The 17,365-nt window shown below is 45.8% G+C and overlaps 1 protein-coding gene across 1 annotated transcript; it reads right to left on the bottom strand.

Annotated features, from left to right (window-relative positions):
- Positions 1 to 14,223: 14,223 nt before the first annotated feature.
- LOC147850317 (uncharacterized) lies at positions 14,224 to 17,155 on the bottom strand. Its single transcript, XM_087336479.1, has 3 exons — positions 16,818 to 17,155; positions 16,527 to 16,626; positions 14,224 to 16,105 (listed from the first exon to the last, which is right to left on the bottom strand). Exons 1-3 carry the CDS (start codon positions 16,844 to 16,846, stop codon positions 14,324 to 14,326), a joined length of 1,911 nt encoding a protein of 636 aa, XP_087192605.1. The 5' UTR covers positions 16,847 to 17,155; the 3' UTR covers positions 14,224 to 14,323.
- Positions 17,156 to 17,365: the final 210 nt, after the last annotated feature.

Here is a 17,365-nt window from a genome sequence, read left to right as displayed (position 1 = left end):
GAGAGACAATGCCACCAAGCATACTTCCAAGAGCCACGAACTAAAGGGTGGCTCTTTGACTCATTAGTGACTCCCTCTCTCATGTATGCATCAGCGATTTGGGCCCCAGGACTACCATCTTTCATGTGGACGCAATTAGAGAGACCATTGGTGATGATGTTATCACGCCAACTCCGAAGCAAATCGTCGGTCCCACATGACATTATTAGGGCTGAGTTCACTCTACCCCCTATGTTAGTAGAAGCACTTTTTCAACTGGTAGTCTTTATACACAGGATACATAACCAACCACTTGATAGAATATCCCACCAAGCCTTTAAGGCTTCTCGAGCACTGTATGAGTCCAGCTATACTAGCTCATGGTATGGCATGATGGTAAGTTGGCTTCTTGCAAACGGTCTAGACATTACTAACCTCCCCCCCCTTAAGTACGACCACACGAATGATAACACTTTACTCTCTCATGAGGACCGTAATAAAGTAATACGCCAAGAAATATGGCAAATTTATACTCGGTATAAATGGATCACCCCACTAGAGCCACTCCCATCTAAAATGTCGTACTATAAGGAACACTTTATGCACTTCTCTGAGTTAGGTTTTATCACGCTGTCGTGAAGAAAACCGCCCACAAGAGGAATCGGAGGAACAAGGCGTGGGAAACGGCTCTACGCACACACGCGCGCCAAGAAGTACCTAAGGACGAAGTAGGTACATACGAGGATCCTAGGTGGGTAGATTCGGTTGGTATGCAGTTAATGCCAAACGGCCTCTTGACGGGCTATAAAAGGGAAGAGGAAGAATAGAAGTGGGTATCTCGCGCGGAGAGGACGAAGTGCTGCCGAACCGATTTCGGAGCTTCTCTCTCACTCCTGCTTTCTCTGTCTTCTGCTCCATCGCGTACCTGTGCAGGTTTCGAGGAGGCTTGCGCTGTTCCGTGGAACGCCCCGAGTGCGTCCTGCAGCACCTCCGACCTGTTTTCCCTTCCTGTGCGTCGCGACATACAGGCGTCGGCATCTGTTCGCCGCCCTGTTCGTTTTCGTTAGTATCTATTTCGTGCCCCACCGTGGGTTGTAATACTTTAGTCTGTTATTTTCTTGCATTCATAAGTACATATCTTTCGTTGTTGCGTCCATCTGCGTCGGCGTTTATTTGTGATCTCTGTTTGTTGGGCCGTGTCCCTGTGCAATCGTCGGTTCTGCGCAATCGGATCTTCGGTTCTGTGTAATCGGGTCTCTCTCTCTCTTACTCCTCTCTCTCTTGCTCTTCGGTTCAAGACCCCCGTGGTCCCTCCTCCTTTCTACACACAAGGGCGTAGCAACCCCGACATCTTGGTGAACCCGACGTGAAAGAGGCGGCAGAAGAGCAGAAGATGAGGGGGTCGGATCTCGCAGAGGCCATGGCTTCGGCCGTGGATCGGATTGTAAACGCGCGCGAGGGCACCGGTGCCCTCGACAGAGCTATTGAGGCGGTCGTCGGCACGATCGGCCGGTTCGATGGGAAGGATGCCACGAAGTATCTGGCGTCCTACGGTGCGGAAATGTTAATGCGGGACATTCCGGAAGACAGGCGTCTTGCCGGTTTTCCCCGAGTGGCGATGCCGAGCATCCATGCGGAGGTGCTCGAGGTGCGGGCGGAGAGCCGTACCTGGGAGGAGTTCGAAGGTCGGCTCCTGGAAAAATACGGACTGGACGACGCGCTCCGGCTTTCGAAGCGAAGCTTCATGGAGTGGGTGGAGTCTCCCGAGAAAGGAAGAAACGCGTCGGCACTCCTCCGGGAGTTCGAGGAGAACTTCGCGCGCCTTTCGGCGCTTGACAGGATGGTCCTGGATACAAGCCGGGTCCTGCTGTTCGTCAAATCGGTTGACGAGAGGGATCGGAGTCACGTGGGCGCCCTGCTAGAAACCGAAGACGGGCTGACAGCCGACTGGGCGGCGGTCAAGAGAGCCTGCGGCCGTTTCGACAAACGGCGAGAATGGGAGGATGACAGAGCAACCGGGTCGGGCTCAGTCGCGGCGAGGAAACTCGAGCCGGCGCAGCCGGTGCGAAGGGAAGAGACTCGGGAGTGGCTGGAATCCGGTTCAGCTGCGACCGACGTGATCAGAGGCTCGACTGGAGGAGCTGCGTTGGAGGAACTGACGAGGGCGATAAAAGACCTCCAAATCGCACAAGCCCGCAGAGAAGGCGGAGGACCTGCTCGTGACCGACGGCCGGCGGCAGGGAACAGGTGCATGTGGTGCGACGGGGTCGGCCACATCCGAAAAGACTGCGGCGATTTCGCAGAGGCGCTGAGGAACCGGGTGGTGTACCTATGGGAAGGCCGGGTTCACGCCAACGACACGAGAAGGGCCCTAAACCGAAACGACGGGCGAGGCAGAATGAAGAGGTTGATGGAAGAGGCGGCGGCCCGACATGCGGAAACCGTCCACTACTCGGCGTCGGCCGGTATTCGAGTCGGGGGCAACGAGGCCCGAAGAGGAAGCAAAGCCGGATTCTGGCCGACGGTGCTGGAAGGCCTTGCCGATACGAGGATGAAGAGGGAGGAATCGGACCGTGCGGAGAAACGGGTACGGGAGATGACCGGGTGGAGCGACCCGGTCGAGGAGAAGACGGGCTTCGTGGAAGCCGCTTGCCGGAACTACGAGGCTCTGGTAGAAGAGAAGCGGGTGGGGAAACCCGGGACGACCGGGCCCTCACAACGATACGAGACCCGGTCCGGGCCACGACGGGACGAAGCCGGCGGGGCCGGTACGCAAGATAAACCCCAGAAGGGCGGGTACCGTCTGGGGACGGAGATAGAAAGAACCACGGACTTACGAAAGGTCCTGGAGGAACGGATCCTCGACAGCAAGGTGGAGCTGTCGCTACGGGAGGTGCTCGGAATCGCGAAGAAAGAGTTCCACGACTCCATCGTGGACTTGGTCAAGCGGAAGAGGCTGTCGACGGAGGAGGAACCGGGAAGACCGGTAGAGGTGCGGACGGCGCACCTGGACGACATGGCGCTGGAAGACGAGTGGGCGGAGAGCCACTATTCGCGGCCACACTGGGCCCGAGCGACCACGGAAACCCCGGTAAAGATCGGCGATGTCCAGGAACCGGTAGTAGCTTTGGTGGACCACGGATCGGAAATCAACCTGATGTCCATGGACTTCTATAAGAAGGGCAAATGGCCGATCAACACCAAGCACGGGTGGAAGATAAGGGCGGCGACGCGCGCCACCGAGGAACTTCACGGGGCCTGCCCGAATGTACGGGTCAAGATCGGCGATGTCGAGATAGACCAGCACTTCTTCGTGCAGGAGTCGTCATCGCACCCCGTCATACTGGGAGAGCCGTACATCACGGCGGCTCGAATGGAGACCAAGGTGCTGGACAACGGTTCGGCCTATGCGCGGGTCAAGAGCCAGGACGGGCGCCATTCGGTCCAGTTTTTGACGGTTAGGCCGAACCACGAGCGTAACCGCGACTCCCTCGGTTCCGATAACCGAGAGGATTTTTAGAGAGGGCTGCCAAGGCGTGGGGCCGCGACAGTCCGGACACCCCGGGAAAACCCCACACCTGTACGATAAAACCGAAGGAACCTTGTACCATAGGTAGGGGATTTTTGTTCTCCGACAGCGGAGCGTGTACGATAGTCGGCATCGGCGGCCGAGAGAAGACAAAGGCGGAGGGGAGACTTCGAGCGTGCGGAGTTCTCGGCCCTGACGAGGAAATCAACGGAGCCGTGGAGGCGGTCTCATTCGACGACACCTTGGGAATGCTGGGAAAGGTAGTCGAAGAAGGCCTTAACGAAGACCGGACGATACCGGTGTGTTCCGAGGAGATGTACGAAGTCATCGCGGACTTCGGTCGAGGGCTCGAGTCAGTTCGGACGGCCCACGTAAGCACCAAGTACAAGACTGTGGACCGGAAGGTAAGGCCAGTCGCGGCACCCTTACCGGAGGACAGCGCGTCGAGAATCAAAGGGGTTGCATCGGACCCTAGTCTACGAGATCCGGCCTGCATAGGGCACACCTTCACCGACGAGACGCTCCGAGAGCTCAAAATCGGTGGGGGCGGGTTCCTACTGCCGGCGGAGGAAGACCGGTTTCGGAGAATGCTCGGAAGGCACGGGAAAGCCTTCGCATTCTCGCCGGAGGAAATCGGGTGCGTTGACCCGACGATCGTGGAGCCGATGGTGATATTCACGGTACCGCATGTACCATGGAACCTCAAGCCAATCCCGGTTCCGAGAGCTCACATCCCGAAGTTGATGGAGCTGCTGAGGCAGAAAGTTGATATGGGAATTCTCGAGCCGTCGAGCGCCCCATATTCGAATCGATGGTTTACCGTACCGAAGAAAAACGGTTCGTTGCGCTTCATCCAGGACCTGCAGCCGGTCAATCGAGTGACCATTCGGAACGCAGGGATCGGACCGACCATAGACGAGTTCGCGGAGGCCTTCGCCGGAAGGTCAATTTACTCGGTCGGGGATCTATACTCAGGGTACGACCAGTTCCAGCTAGCCGTGGAGAGCAGAGACATTACGACGATGCGAACTCCCCTCGGCCTAGTTCGGATGTGTACACTGCCGCAAGGAGGGACCAACTCGGTGGCCCACATGGTGAATGCGATGAACAAGGTTCTGAGGGACTGTATCCCGGACATCACCATGCCGTTTCTGGACGACATCCCGATCAAGGGATGCCCGGTAGAAGAGAAGGACGAGACGATCGGGCCGGACGGATGCCGGCGATTCGTGGCGACGCACATCGACGACTGCGAGAAGGTGCTGCGAAGGCTAGAGGATGCGAGACTCGCCTTCTCCGGGGAGAAGTCGGCCTTCGGGCAGTCAGAAATCATGGTGGTCGGACACCTGTGCGGACCGTATGGCCGGAAACCGTCTCCGGCAAAGGTAGAAGCCATCTCCGCGATGAAGCCCGACTGCAGCTCGGTCACGGAAGTACGGAGATTCCTGGGGGCATGCGCGTTCTACCACATATGGATCCCGCATTACGCACACGTCGCGGAGCCACTGTACGGGTTGCTGAAAAAGGGGCGAAGGTTCGAATGGCTAGACGAGCACGCGGAATCGGTCCGGAAGCTGAAAGAGGCCCTTGCAGCGGCACCGGCACTCCGGAAGGCGGTATACGGGAAGGGTACCCCGGTATTCATAACGGTGGATACCAGTCCGACCGGGATCGGATGGGTCGTGAACCAGGAAGACGAGGACGGCAATCGGTTTCCGATCCGATTCGGCGCGAAAGTCCTCAGTGAACGGCAGCGAGGATACGCCCAGGTTAAACGCGAACTCTGGGGTATTGTTTCGGCGGTTAAGGCCGACAAAGACTACCTGATAGGGACAGAAGTGATCATCGAGACGGATTGCCTGCCGATTCTCGGTATGGTTTCCGGATGCGCGACTCCGGACCTGGCGATGCTCAGGTGGATAGCGTACATCAAGTCCCTGGACCCGGAAATACGACACATTTCCGGGAAAGACAACGCCATGGCCGACATGCTTTCGAGGGCGGCATGGTTTCGGAAGACGAAGAAGTCGGCGTGGATTTCTTCGAGGCGGCATACATAACGACCGACGGAATGAGCACTCCGGCGCTTAACGAGTTCGACGCGAGCAAGTACGACGGGGAGTGGCTGCAGATCGGCGGGTTTTTGAAGACAATGACGCCCGATGCGTCATGGACGAAGGACGAGGCCAACCGGATCCGGAAGAAAGCATATCGATTCTTTCTCCGAGATGGGCATTTGTGGAAGCACCCGAAGAAGAGGAACGGCGTCCCGCTCCGGGTGGTGGCGATGAAGGAAGAACAGGAGGAGCTACTGGCGGCCTACCACGACAGCCCTTGGGCTGGACACCGTGGAACGTGGGCGACGTTTGAGAAGCTGAAGGGGAAGTACTGGTGGCCGGGATTGTACCGGGACGTGCATCGGTTCGTGTCAACTTGCGAGAGTTGTCAGATGCACTCGATAGTCCGACACCGGGACGGGCTTCACCCTACGTACCCTCCGACTATCCACTTCAAATGGATGGTAGATCTGGTGACGATGCCGATGGGGGTAGGACAGATGCGGTGTCTGGTCCTAGCACGGGAAGACCTGACGAACCAGGTGGAAGGCCGAGCCCTTCAGAACAAGACGACCGCGGCCGTGTGTCGGTTCCTGATCGAGGACGTGATATGCCGGTACGGGTGCGTCGGGAAGATCGTGGCTGACCGAGGGGAGTTGGACGCCGAGGAAGCCGCGGAGCTGTTCGATCGGCTGGGAGTCAAACTCTCGCTCACCACTGCGTACAACCCGGAGGCGAATGGAAAGGTGGAGCGCGGACACGGGCCGATCGTTAAGGCGCTGGTTCGGGCATGCGGAGGCCAAGTCGGTAACTGGCCGCGACTTCTACCTTATGCTTTGTGGGCCGACCGGACTACGCACAGTTCGGTAACCGGGTACATGCCGACAGAGCTCATGTTCGGCCAGAAGCCGATCATGCCGATGGAACGAACAATCTCCTCATGGGCAACGGTCGACTGGAGGGACGAGATGAGCCGGGAGGAGTTGTTGGCAGCGCGTATACGACAACTCGAACGGAGACCGGAGGACGTGGAGACGGCTGCAGAAAGGATCCGAGTGGCGAGGATAAAGAACAAAGCCAGGTTCGACCGAACGCACCGACTCCGACCGAAGAAGATCGAAGAAGGTGACTGGGTGCTCGTCTACGACAGCAGCCTCGACAACCAGCACCGAGCAACGCGGAAGTTCGCACGGAGATGGTTCGGGCCGTACACGGTACAGAGCGCCAACGACAACGGGACGTATCATCTGGCGGAGCTCGACGGTACGAGAATAGCGATACCCGTGGCCGGGAAGAGGATCAAAGCTTTCAAGAAGCGGCACGACGACGAACCCGACCCGATTCTCCTGGACAGCAACGACGACCGATCCGAGGCCGAGGAAGGGCCGGCAGGCGAAGAGTAAAGGCGGGCCGGTTTTCTCCGTGCCAACTTATTTTGGCGCATGCCGGTGGATGCGCGGTTAGGTGGGGGCGGATGTCGTGAAGAAAACCGCCCACAAGAGGAATCGGAGGAACAAGGCGTGGGAAACGGCTCTACGCACACACGCGCGCCAAGAAGTACCTAAGGACGAAGTAGGTACATACGAGGATCCTAGGTGGGTAGATTCGGTTGGTATGCAGTTAATGCCAAACGGCCTCTTGACGGGCTATAAAAGGGAAGAGGAAGAATAGAAGTGGGTATCTCGCGCGGAGAGGACGAAGTGCTGCCGAACCGATTTCGGAGCTTCTCTCTCACTCCTGCTTTCTCTGTCTTCTGCTCCATCGCGTACCTGTGCAGGTTTCGAGGAGGCTTGCGCTGTTCCGTGGAACGCCCCGAGTGCGTCCTGCAGCACCTCCGACCTGTTTTCCCTTCCTGTGCGTCGCGACATACAGGGGTCGGCATCTGTTCGCCGCCCTGTTCGTTTTCGTTAGTATCTATTTCGTGCCCCACCGTGGGTTGTAATACTTTAGTCTGTTATTTTCTTGCATTCATAAGTACATATCTTTCGTTGTTGCGTCCATCTGCGTCGGCGTTTATTTGTGATCTCTGTTTGTTGGGCCGTGTCCCTGTGCAATCGTCGGTTCTGCGCAATCGGATCTTCGGTTCTGTGTAATCGGGTCTCTCTCTCTCTTACTCCTCTCTCTCTTGCTCTTCGGTTCAAGACCCCCGTGGTCCCTCCTCCTTTCTACACGCAAGGGCGTAGCAACCCCGACAACGCGCCCAAAATATCTAGATGTATTCTTACCACATGCACTAAGGGTTGCCATTGGTCAACTTAGAATATCATCTCACCAACTTGAGATTGAGAATGGACGTACTAATGGAGTCCCTAGGGAGGAAAGGATATGTAGATTATGCCACATAGAGATAGAGGACGAGTACCATTTTACATGCAAATGCCCCACCTATGTCGAGATAAGGGCAAAATACCAAGACATACTTGGTTCCTCTCCCACCCTCCCTAAACTATTAGATACACTAGATATAAAGAAATTAGGTAGATACATCTTAGAATTGAAACAACACAAAGAGAACAAATTACAAAACGTTGATAATAATGTTGCTAATGTTTACCAACATATAACAAATGAAGTTTTTCAGGAACAGGGGGAGACAATGAATGTCGACACACCTGCACCACTCGGACTTCTCCTTGATGAAGCAGAAAATCAAAGAATAACCAAACGCCCTCGGATGTCGGGTTTCAAAGCAACTCGACGAGATGTAGAAGCAATAAAGAAAATAAGGGAACGTGAACTACACCGCCTAGAAGCCATGGCTAGGGCACTCTATGCATCGGGACCATGGGTCACACCCACACCAAAAACTTTTGACCTCCCACTTCTTTTTGAGAGACTTGGGTGGAAATGAGATTAGGCTTAGTGCAAAGCTTTGTACACTACGAGAACTTTCTTAGCTTAAGCTATTTTCTTTTATTTTTAGTTTTGATGATTGGATAAACACTCATTTTTGTTGTAACCTATTTGTCTCATGGGCCAAATTTGGCCTTAGAAGACGTTAATATATCTTTCTTTCTTTCTTTCTTTCTAGTCCCATAGGTCAAATTTGGCCTCTTTATGGACGATAAAAATTCTAATTCTAATTCTATTTGAATTTCATTTCTCACCATGTTGTAAAAGGCTTCTCTATCTTCAGAACAATATGAATCAAAGCTTCACATATATGTACAATGGTTTGTGGAAATACTTTTCTCAGCTAACAAAAGAAAAATCTCACATGCAAATTTCTTAGTTGCAAGAGGATCAACTTGAAATGCAGGCCCCTCTCGCTACCAATCTTTTATGGAGTTTCTTTGATTTTGTTTTCTTAAGGGAATAATTACAAATGTTAGTTAAATTTGAACTAGTATATGTTGATATCTTTAAGGATGCACGTTATTTGCATGACACCCGTATATACAGTAGGCATTCGGTTAAGTGTGTGCCTAGTTAAGTGCATTGTTCTATTAAGTGCGCTTTTTTTTATAGAGGTCGAAATTTGAGATAAATTTTTTTACATTGTTTCATGACAAAATTACATTAAACCAAATTGAAAATCTGAAAGTATGTTCCAAACATTCATAAACAACAAAGGAGTTTCTGTGTGTATTTGTATGTCTATGTGTGTGTGTGTGTGTGTGTGTGTGTGTTTACGATTACGAGTTTGTGATTTTGATTCTTGATTAAAGAACATAAGCAAAGAAGGGCAAACAATTCTTGATGATTGTGAATAGTCAAGTTTTTGCAATGATCGACCGTGAACACGAGCTCTCCTTCTTCATGTGCAACAAAACTTCCGTCTATTGTCCTTCTCTTTCTATGTGTGCATGTGCCATGTGCGTGTGTGCTCTTTTCCTACATGAAGAAAGCCTCTCTTCCTCCCTCTCTCTTTCTGTGCATCTTGTTTATTCTCAAAGATGACAGAAGTTGCAACTAAAGGTTATCTAGAATCGAGAAAGAAACTGAAGAGTATGTATGATGAAACTAGAAATGTTTCAGGTTAATTATATCACGTAAATTGATCACTTTTCTTATCAAGAATTGTATGATTAGAGCATAAAAGGAAAATATTTCAAAAAACCCTAAAAAATCCAAAAACCCCTAAGTGCACACTTCTGCCTTGCATTCAAAGTGCGCACTTAACCGAATGTCTATTGTACATATAGTAACCATTCGGTTAAGAGCGCATTTTATAGAGGTCAAAATCCAGTTCCAAAAAATTACATTGTTTCATGATGAAATTACATCAAACCAAGTTGAACTATGTTCCAGACACCCAAAAAATAACAAAAGGAGTTTTTAAAAAATAATAATTAAAAAACAATTGTTACACAATGGTGGGTGGGGTCTGTTGAAAACGAAGAGAAAAATGCAACGTAAAAACGAAAACAAATTAAGGAGTGGTAGACTATAGTTGTAGCGTCAATGCGTATGTTTGAGTGTCGTGTGTTTTGTGTGTGTGTGTGTGTGTGTGTGTGTGTGTGTGTGTGTGTGTGTGTGTGTGTCTACGAGTCTGTGATAAAGAAAATAAACTTTCTACTAACCTAATTATCAATTTACTTTTCCTTGTTCGATTCATTCATTCTTAATTTTCTTTCTTTCTTTCCCTCCCTCCCTCCCTCCCTTTTTTGTTTCATCTCGTTTTTTCTCAAAGAGTGTAGAAGTTGCAACTTGAGCTCTTGAGCTTTCTTCATAGTTCCTCTCCTATCTTTTCATGTCGCCTCCATCTGTACTCAATTCCTTAAACATGTCACCACTAGGAAGAAAATGCAAGAAAAAATCTCAGTGCATCGAAGATAACATATGCATTCCTCAAGCCTAGCAGAAAGGAGAAAACTAAAGGTAACCGGGAATCGGGAAAGAAACAATGCTCAAGAAGAGAGTATCCTGAAATGAGAAATGTTTCAGGTCAATTATATCACATAAATTGATCACTTTTCTTATCAAGAATTGTATGGTTAGAGCAAAGAGGGGGGAAATTTTAGAAACCCCTAAATTTTTTTTAAAAAACCCCAAAAAATTTCAAAAAACCCTTAACTGCGCACTTCTTCCTTGCGTTCAAAGTGCGCACTTAACCGAATGGTTATTGTATACAAAGGGGAGCTCAAAGTACTTTAAAAAATATGGTATGGATGTTATAATTGTGGTTTTCGTAATTGGACTATAGCCCAATTATTTGCGAGCTATGATGCCTATTGCACAAAAAGAAAGAAAGAAAATATACAAGTCGTCACACGATGATGGGAGTGGAAGAAAGATAAGGAACATGTTGATCAAATGATGCGAATATTAGACAAAATCAATCAAATCGTAGGAATTTAGGAGTCACATGAAGTACTCTTAAAAAGAGGGTGGAAACAAGGAAAAACACAAGAAAAGAGGGAAAATCGTTTTTTTTACATTTAAAATATGCATAAATAACCAGTTCAAGATTCTGGTTTTTGGGAAATTCTAGCTGGAATCAGTTTTGGGCCTTGGCTCTCCCCCACATTGGCCGGCAAAAGTCCCAATCTAACCGGAACGTTGACATTATCACTAAGGCTTTGCCCAACACTGTAATCTTAAATAAAAAATGAGAACATAATTCACTAGGATTACAAGAAAGGAAAGATCTTGAGATTTCAATAAAGGATAGGGGTTGGTGAATGGGGTAATATGTGAGATTTCACATGCAATGAATGAATCAATTGAATGACAAGCCTAGATGAAGAATAATGATGGAATTCTTAGAAACTTCATGTGTGTGCACATACATGAATTATTGGTGCACTCACAAACATAATTTGTAAGACCCTTAGTATCGACATGATTCATCATGTTGATTTGCATATCTACCTAATTGTGTATATAGAATCTAGGGCATAGACTCTTTTATTTTTTGGAAAACAAAAAGAATCTAAGCTCCTTTTGTCAATTATAAATGCTTTGAAAATAGTAGCCCACTTTCTTGAAACTTATGCACTGTAGTAAACTTTTGTTTCTGTGTCATGTACATACATAGCTTCACTCACTCTTGAACCAAAAAATGAAAATGGGCCTCATAACAATGGCATTTCAATTCCTCTTTTTTCCCAATTCTCGTTCATGATTCGGAATGATCATGAAATATTATTATGAATCCTAGGGTGCATTTGCTGAATCTTGTTGTTTTAAAAGGGTTAGGACAAGGACACAATCACAACTTTCATAACTTTGTGGTATTTGCCAGTGATTTCATGGGATCAATAAAGATATGTACCAAAGTGAGTGCATAAGATCAATGTGATTAGCCAAAAATAGTTCCCGGTCTCCAACATAAGATCATAAATTATAAAATAATCATTAAGTAATGTCAAGTCAAGATTCGATGGCAAATTGACAAATGTACATCCATGACAAGTTCTATGAGTGTTGGGACTATTGGATGAACTTTCATACTTTTCAATATGATGGATAGCTCTAAAATCTAAAGATTTCTCTTTGAATATTTTTAAATAAACTCATATATCTTACTAGCATAAGATCCACCAACATGGTGAAGCAAAGCCCAAATATAGACACAAGTAAGCATGCATTTGAGTTATCGGGGCCAACACCATTCTTCTTATATTAGGGTGTTATTATAGTAACACACTTTCTCACTCTATGTATGTAAGGTATTGTGTTAAAATATAGTTTAAGTTAGGAAAGGGTATGAGACATGACCATTTGATGCCAACACCACATTGGGGCCAAGGCCATCAAATAAACAAGGGTTTCCTCATGCGCCAATTGAGCATACCCCAAAAGCATGGAAAATTTCCCGCACCAAATGCCTTTTTGGCGACGAATATGATTTAGAATGTAACTTTGTCGATTATAATAATAATAAAGTATTTGGTGCTATGCAATTATGCCATATGCCCCCAATCTCCCATTCCTTGTTCTTTTCATGATGTGATCATGGACATTATACTCATTGTCTCTCTCTTTCTCATCATTGCCTCATAGGTTTAGTCATATATACTCGCTTGTACATCAACAAATGTTGATTATATGTACTTTTTTATGCACATATACTATCAAACCTTATTATAATCCAGTTAATGTTCCTCTCTTTCACCTCATTATTTTGTATGTTATGATGCCTTCAAATGGATAATCACATGCTCTTTACTCTCTTTATGTTAATCATACACTTGCAAATGCTCCTATAATGTGACTTTTGTTTTTAAAATGGCATCTTATTATACTTGGGGGATGGATCTATTCTACATAATGAGTGATTGTCCATGAATCCCCTTTTCAACCACCCCCCTCATAGTCATACTACATTTGTAAGTGGAAATAGCCTAGTACTCACACAATCCAAGGTGTGTTAGCCTTACCCTAGACAACTTGGATACCATGAATAACAATTGACATTAGACCCTAAGAAATCACTAATACAAAATGAGAGACTCTCATAAGAATTCTCTTGGGTTTCATAAGTTTCTTTTTACATCCTTGGCTTATGAGATTGATCATGTATAACGTAAGTTGTGAGTAATATGATGTTGGAGTTTTGGCCTAACTTTGGAGGCATTGTAATAGAGATGAAGAGTAGTTACTTTGTTCATTCTGAAATATTCCATGGCATTTCTCTATCTCCTAGCTCCAAGATGAAAATTTCATGATGTTTTGTTTTTCTTTTTTGGGGGGCGGAAGGGGGGGTTGTTGTCTTTACTAGTGAAAGCTAAAGAATCTACAATAAAGAAAGAAGCACAAAAACCAATAAAATCTTCCATCATTGTTACCATATCAATTTCATCACAAAAAACTCAATAAACAGAAGGATTTAGATGCATGGCACCCACAATGTACCAATTCAGATTAGAGGTTAACATTGTAGCATCATATTTTTTAGGTTTATAAGATCAAATCCTTCTTTTATCTTCTATTTTACTTCCAAGTTTTATGGAGTGCTCACACTTGAAAAACGTCCATTGCTACCAAAACACTTGTGAGGAATTGTTAATTCCTCAAAACCAAAATCAGCTTTTCTTATTAGTCCTAAAATTGAAAATGAATTTAGTTAGCTATTTTAGTTTGAACTAAATAAAACCCATGTCCCAAAAGCCAATGATGATGACAATATATCTACAAAGAGCCAACATGGCCCATGGGACCAACAATCACTACAAAGCACTCATTCCTACCCAATAGGTGTTGGGACTTGAGATCTATAAATTAAAACCTCATGTTTCCTCATCATTGGGATTTGCACAAGTAAAAACTAATAATGTCACGAAAGGATACAATTGTATCACAGTTTCGTGCGCCATTGTTTCACCATTGATCCATTTAACATTACCTATTAAAGATGGACTCAATGTTCATCCTTCAGTTTTAGTTATTAAAGTCAGGTATTTTTGTGGATCACTTCCTCAACGTTGATCCTTCAGCTTTAGTTATTAAAGCTGGATATTTTTGTGGCCCACTTCTTCAATGTTAATCCTGCAGCCTTAGTTTTGTGGGCCGCATTTTTTATGTTGATCCTTTATAGCTTTAGTTATGAAAGACCCCCTAGGGGCTCCATTAGGCACAAAATGGAAAAGACCATAAGTTTTTTTTGTCTTGTTTTTACTGTTTTTTATTGCTTTTTCGGAGTTGGCAGGAAAGCTTTTGCATAAATCTTGTTCACATGTGAAGCATATCCATTATCCACTTTAAACAAAGAAACAATGAAATAGGTCCCTTATTATTTTCTCACACTAAAAATAATAAATAAACATCCAGAATGATGCAAAGTATGGACAATGGGGATTTGTGTTGTTGGGGTTCAATCAGTATATAAGGTGATGCCATTACCAAGATGAACCTCCCCTCTTGGTGGAAGATGATCTGATTCATAACCATTTCCATTACCAGCTGGCATGTAACTGTAACCACTGAAAGCATTGTATCGATTAAACCCCTGATCCGCAGTCGGAGAAGGTGGAAGATGGATGATAGGAGTTTCAGTCTGCCCTTTAGATTTCCAATAATGCATTGATTGTTGATAAGATCCATCCCTACAATAACCACCATAGGGTTTTCCACTCAAGTTTGAAGGTAGTACTGAGCTCCCATACATTACATTATTCTCTTTGTGAGCAGGAATGTGTGTTGATGTTCTCTCATTCAAATGTTGTTTCGCAAGATGCAATGCGCCGAGTATATTTCCGAGTTTCCCATTTTTCTCATCCATGAGAGAGAGAACTGGTTCACTCACCTTTGTTTTAGGCATTCTATTCAACGTTGAAAATTCCCCATCCCTATTCTGATAGGTAGTTCTAGGGAAATATCCAGGTCCCCCTCTGTAATATAAATTAGCAAATGGTGCTTCTGTAGATACATCATGTATTTGAATATCATTATGCATCTGACGATAATTTGACGCTCTCGTCAGTTTATGTGATGGCCAGCTGTTACTTGCAGAATTAAAACCAGGGTAAGCCTCGATAGGTATAGACCCAGCTAAATGATCCATGTATGCCATTTGTTGTGCAGATTTCTTATTTGAATATGTGTGGTATCTTGGGTAATTACTGGTTGAATTGTCGTCATACCTTTGAGGATCTTTGTCAAGATATTGAATTTGCTTGGCAACACCATCCCTTCCATCACGAAATCCAGAAGAACTTGAAAATTTTCCATTAATCGTATGATTCACCAATGTTTCCTCTGCTGAGTTCAAAATAGGTGACTGTTTGACAGCCTCTGTTGAGTTGGTGTCAGAAGGATATGAGGCTTGCTTGGTAAGGCTATCCCCTCCATGGCCAAATTCAGAGGAAATTTCACCTGAAGCAACTCTTTCATAGACAGATTCAGAAGAGATTTCATCTGATGCAGCTTTTTCATAGCCAAATCTAGAAGAACTTGCATCTGATACAACATCTCCATATTTTGCCAATGTTTCATCAACTGAGCTTGGACTAGGTGATTGTTTGACAATCCCTCTCTCTATAAAATCCTCAGACATTGTGTTGGATTCAACCATATGTATATGTCCACTATTATCTTTATCCCTATCTTCTGAATTTTGAACTGCTCTGGTGATGTGGTCCAGTATGTCTTTATTTCTAACATCAAGACCATTTCCATGACAATTATCTCCTTCAGAATGTTGATTTTCCAGAGTCTCCTTGGCTGAAATTCCTTCTTTAGAGACTTGGCAAGCAATTTCTTCACAAAAACAAGAGTGACGACCAGAATGTGTCTGTTCAGCACTAGATTGGCGATCAGAATTAACTAGTTCAGAACTAGACTGATTATCAGAATTTGTTTGTTCTTGACCTTCTTGACTGCTAGGCAGAGATCTAACACTGCTTCTATCATCTTTCTTTTCACCATTAAAAAATGAGTTTTCCGAATTGGTCCATTTCAAATGATTGAGTGAGACCATTGTTGTTTCATCACATATGAGATTTTCTAATGTAAGAGAAGAAGAAGAAGAAGAAGCCATAACTTGATCCATGGCAATACCTTTGGTTTTGAGAGCTTCAAGAACCTCTAACATGGCAACTTGAGCTTTTCTTCTGTTTTCTGTTTCGGCATCAAGGCGGGATTGAAGCTTGGAAACCTGCAGAAAATAGCTTTTCTAAGTTTCACATGTACAATTTTATCTGTACAACCAACATCAAATTGACCTGAACAGTCGATAAATGCTAGATATATTATGCAATATCTCAAAGCACTCAAGATGCCACCATTAAATATGTAGAAGAATCAAATCATTTCCTGTGCACCTTCGTCAAGGCAGTATTAAGAAAATAACAGGTGAAAGCATAATTTCAATGACTGGCTATAATCGGCTGAAAGCACATTTTCTAAAAGAGATATGTTCGAGGAGGCATTTTCTAGAAGAATCAGAGAAAACGGCAGAAGATGATTATTTTTCTGCTGAGAGAAGTTTGATGGAACAACAGAAAGCATTCTCTACTGATTGATTGTGCGTAAATGGTAAAAACACAGGATGAAAGTGTAGAGAGAATTGAGAATACCTTTGCAGCAATTTCTTGAGTTTGTTCCCTCGCTTCTTTAGAAGCAGCTCGTTCGGCCAAAAGCCGTGCTCTCAGAGACTCGATTGTAGCAGAAGAAAACCTGAAATGACGTAGAGTACGAAAACAGGAAAAACAAAGTAAAGCATAATCAAACATCATATACAAATCGAAGCAGTTCAGACGAAAGAATATTTTACATTGAATGATAACACATTATATCCTAGTAAAGAAGAATTCAGAGAAAAGAAGAACATATATAAATAGCTCTTCATTTTAGTGATCACACCATACCTATCAAGAGATGGTTGAGCTTCTTCCATTGAACCTTAGCAGGGAATAAGAACGATTTTGCTTGACTAGTTCTAAATCACGTCTGTATGAGGACTTGTAACCATTGAATGATGGTGCTGTCATATATACATAGGGTTGCTTCTTTTGGAAGAAGGAAAAGAAGAAGATGAAGATGATCTTAGCAAAAAGAAAAAAGGAACAGTCAAGATCACCAGGCAATGGAAGCTGTATAATCGACGACAGGCACTTAAATCAATCTCTCTCCCTCTCTCTGGCAACAAATTTACTCAAAAACAGAGAGGAAGAGAGGTGAATTTACACAGAAGAATGAAAATCTCACGCACGCTCCCGAAAATACAAAAGAAAAAAGAGAAAAAGAAAACAATAACAGAAGGAAAAAGAAGGAGAAGGAAAGATTAAAACACTGCAGGAGTGAAGGAAGAAGAAGGGGAAAGAGAAGGCATGGTAAATCTTTGGTTTTTTCACAGAAGCCAGGGGTGTGTGTGCCTTTGAAAGTCCTTAAGAGCGGCGGTGTGGTACCTGTGAAT

This window comes from Azolla caroliniana, unplaced genomic scaffold (assembly GCF_043228905.1).
Source record: "Azolla caroliniana isolate FFs.n. ecotype wild unplaced genomic scaffold, voAzoCaro1.0.p SCAF_21, whole genome shotgun sequence".
Taxonomy (NCBI): Eukaryota; Viridiplantae; Streptophyta; class Polypodiopsida; order Salviniales; family Salviniaceae; genus Azolla; species Azolla caroliniana.
Note: the sequence above shows the minus strand (reverse complement) of the source record. Positions and strands in the feature narration are given on the sequence as shown.

Excerpts from the sequence above, each read along its gene's own strand:
- LOC147850317 (XM_087336479.1), bottom strand. The coding sequence starts at position 16,846 with ATGGAAGAAGCTCAACCATCTCTTGATAG. Across the intron at positions 16,627-16,817 it reads GCTCAACCATCTCTTGATAG|GTTTTCTTCTGCTACAATCG; the intron begins GTATGGTGTGAT and ends ACGTCATTTCAG. Across the intron at positions 16,106-16,526 it reads CTCAAGAAATTGCTGCAAAG|GTTTCCAAGCTTCAATCCCG; the intron begins GTATTCTCAATT and ends TATTTTCTGCAG.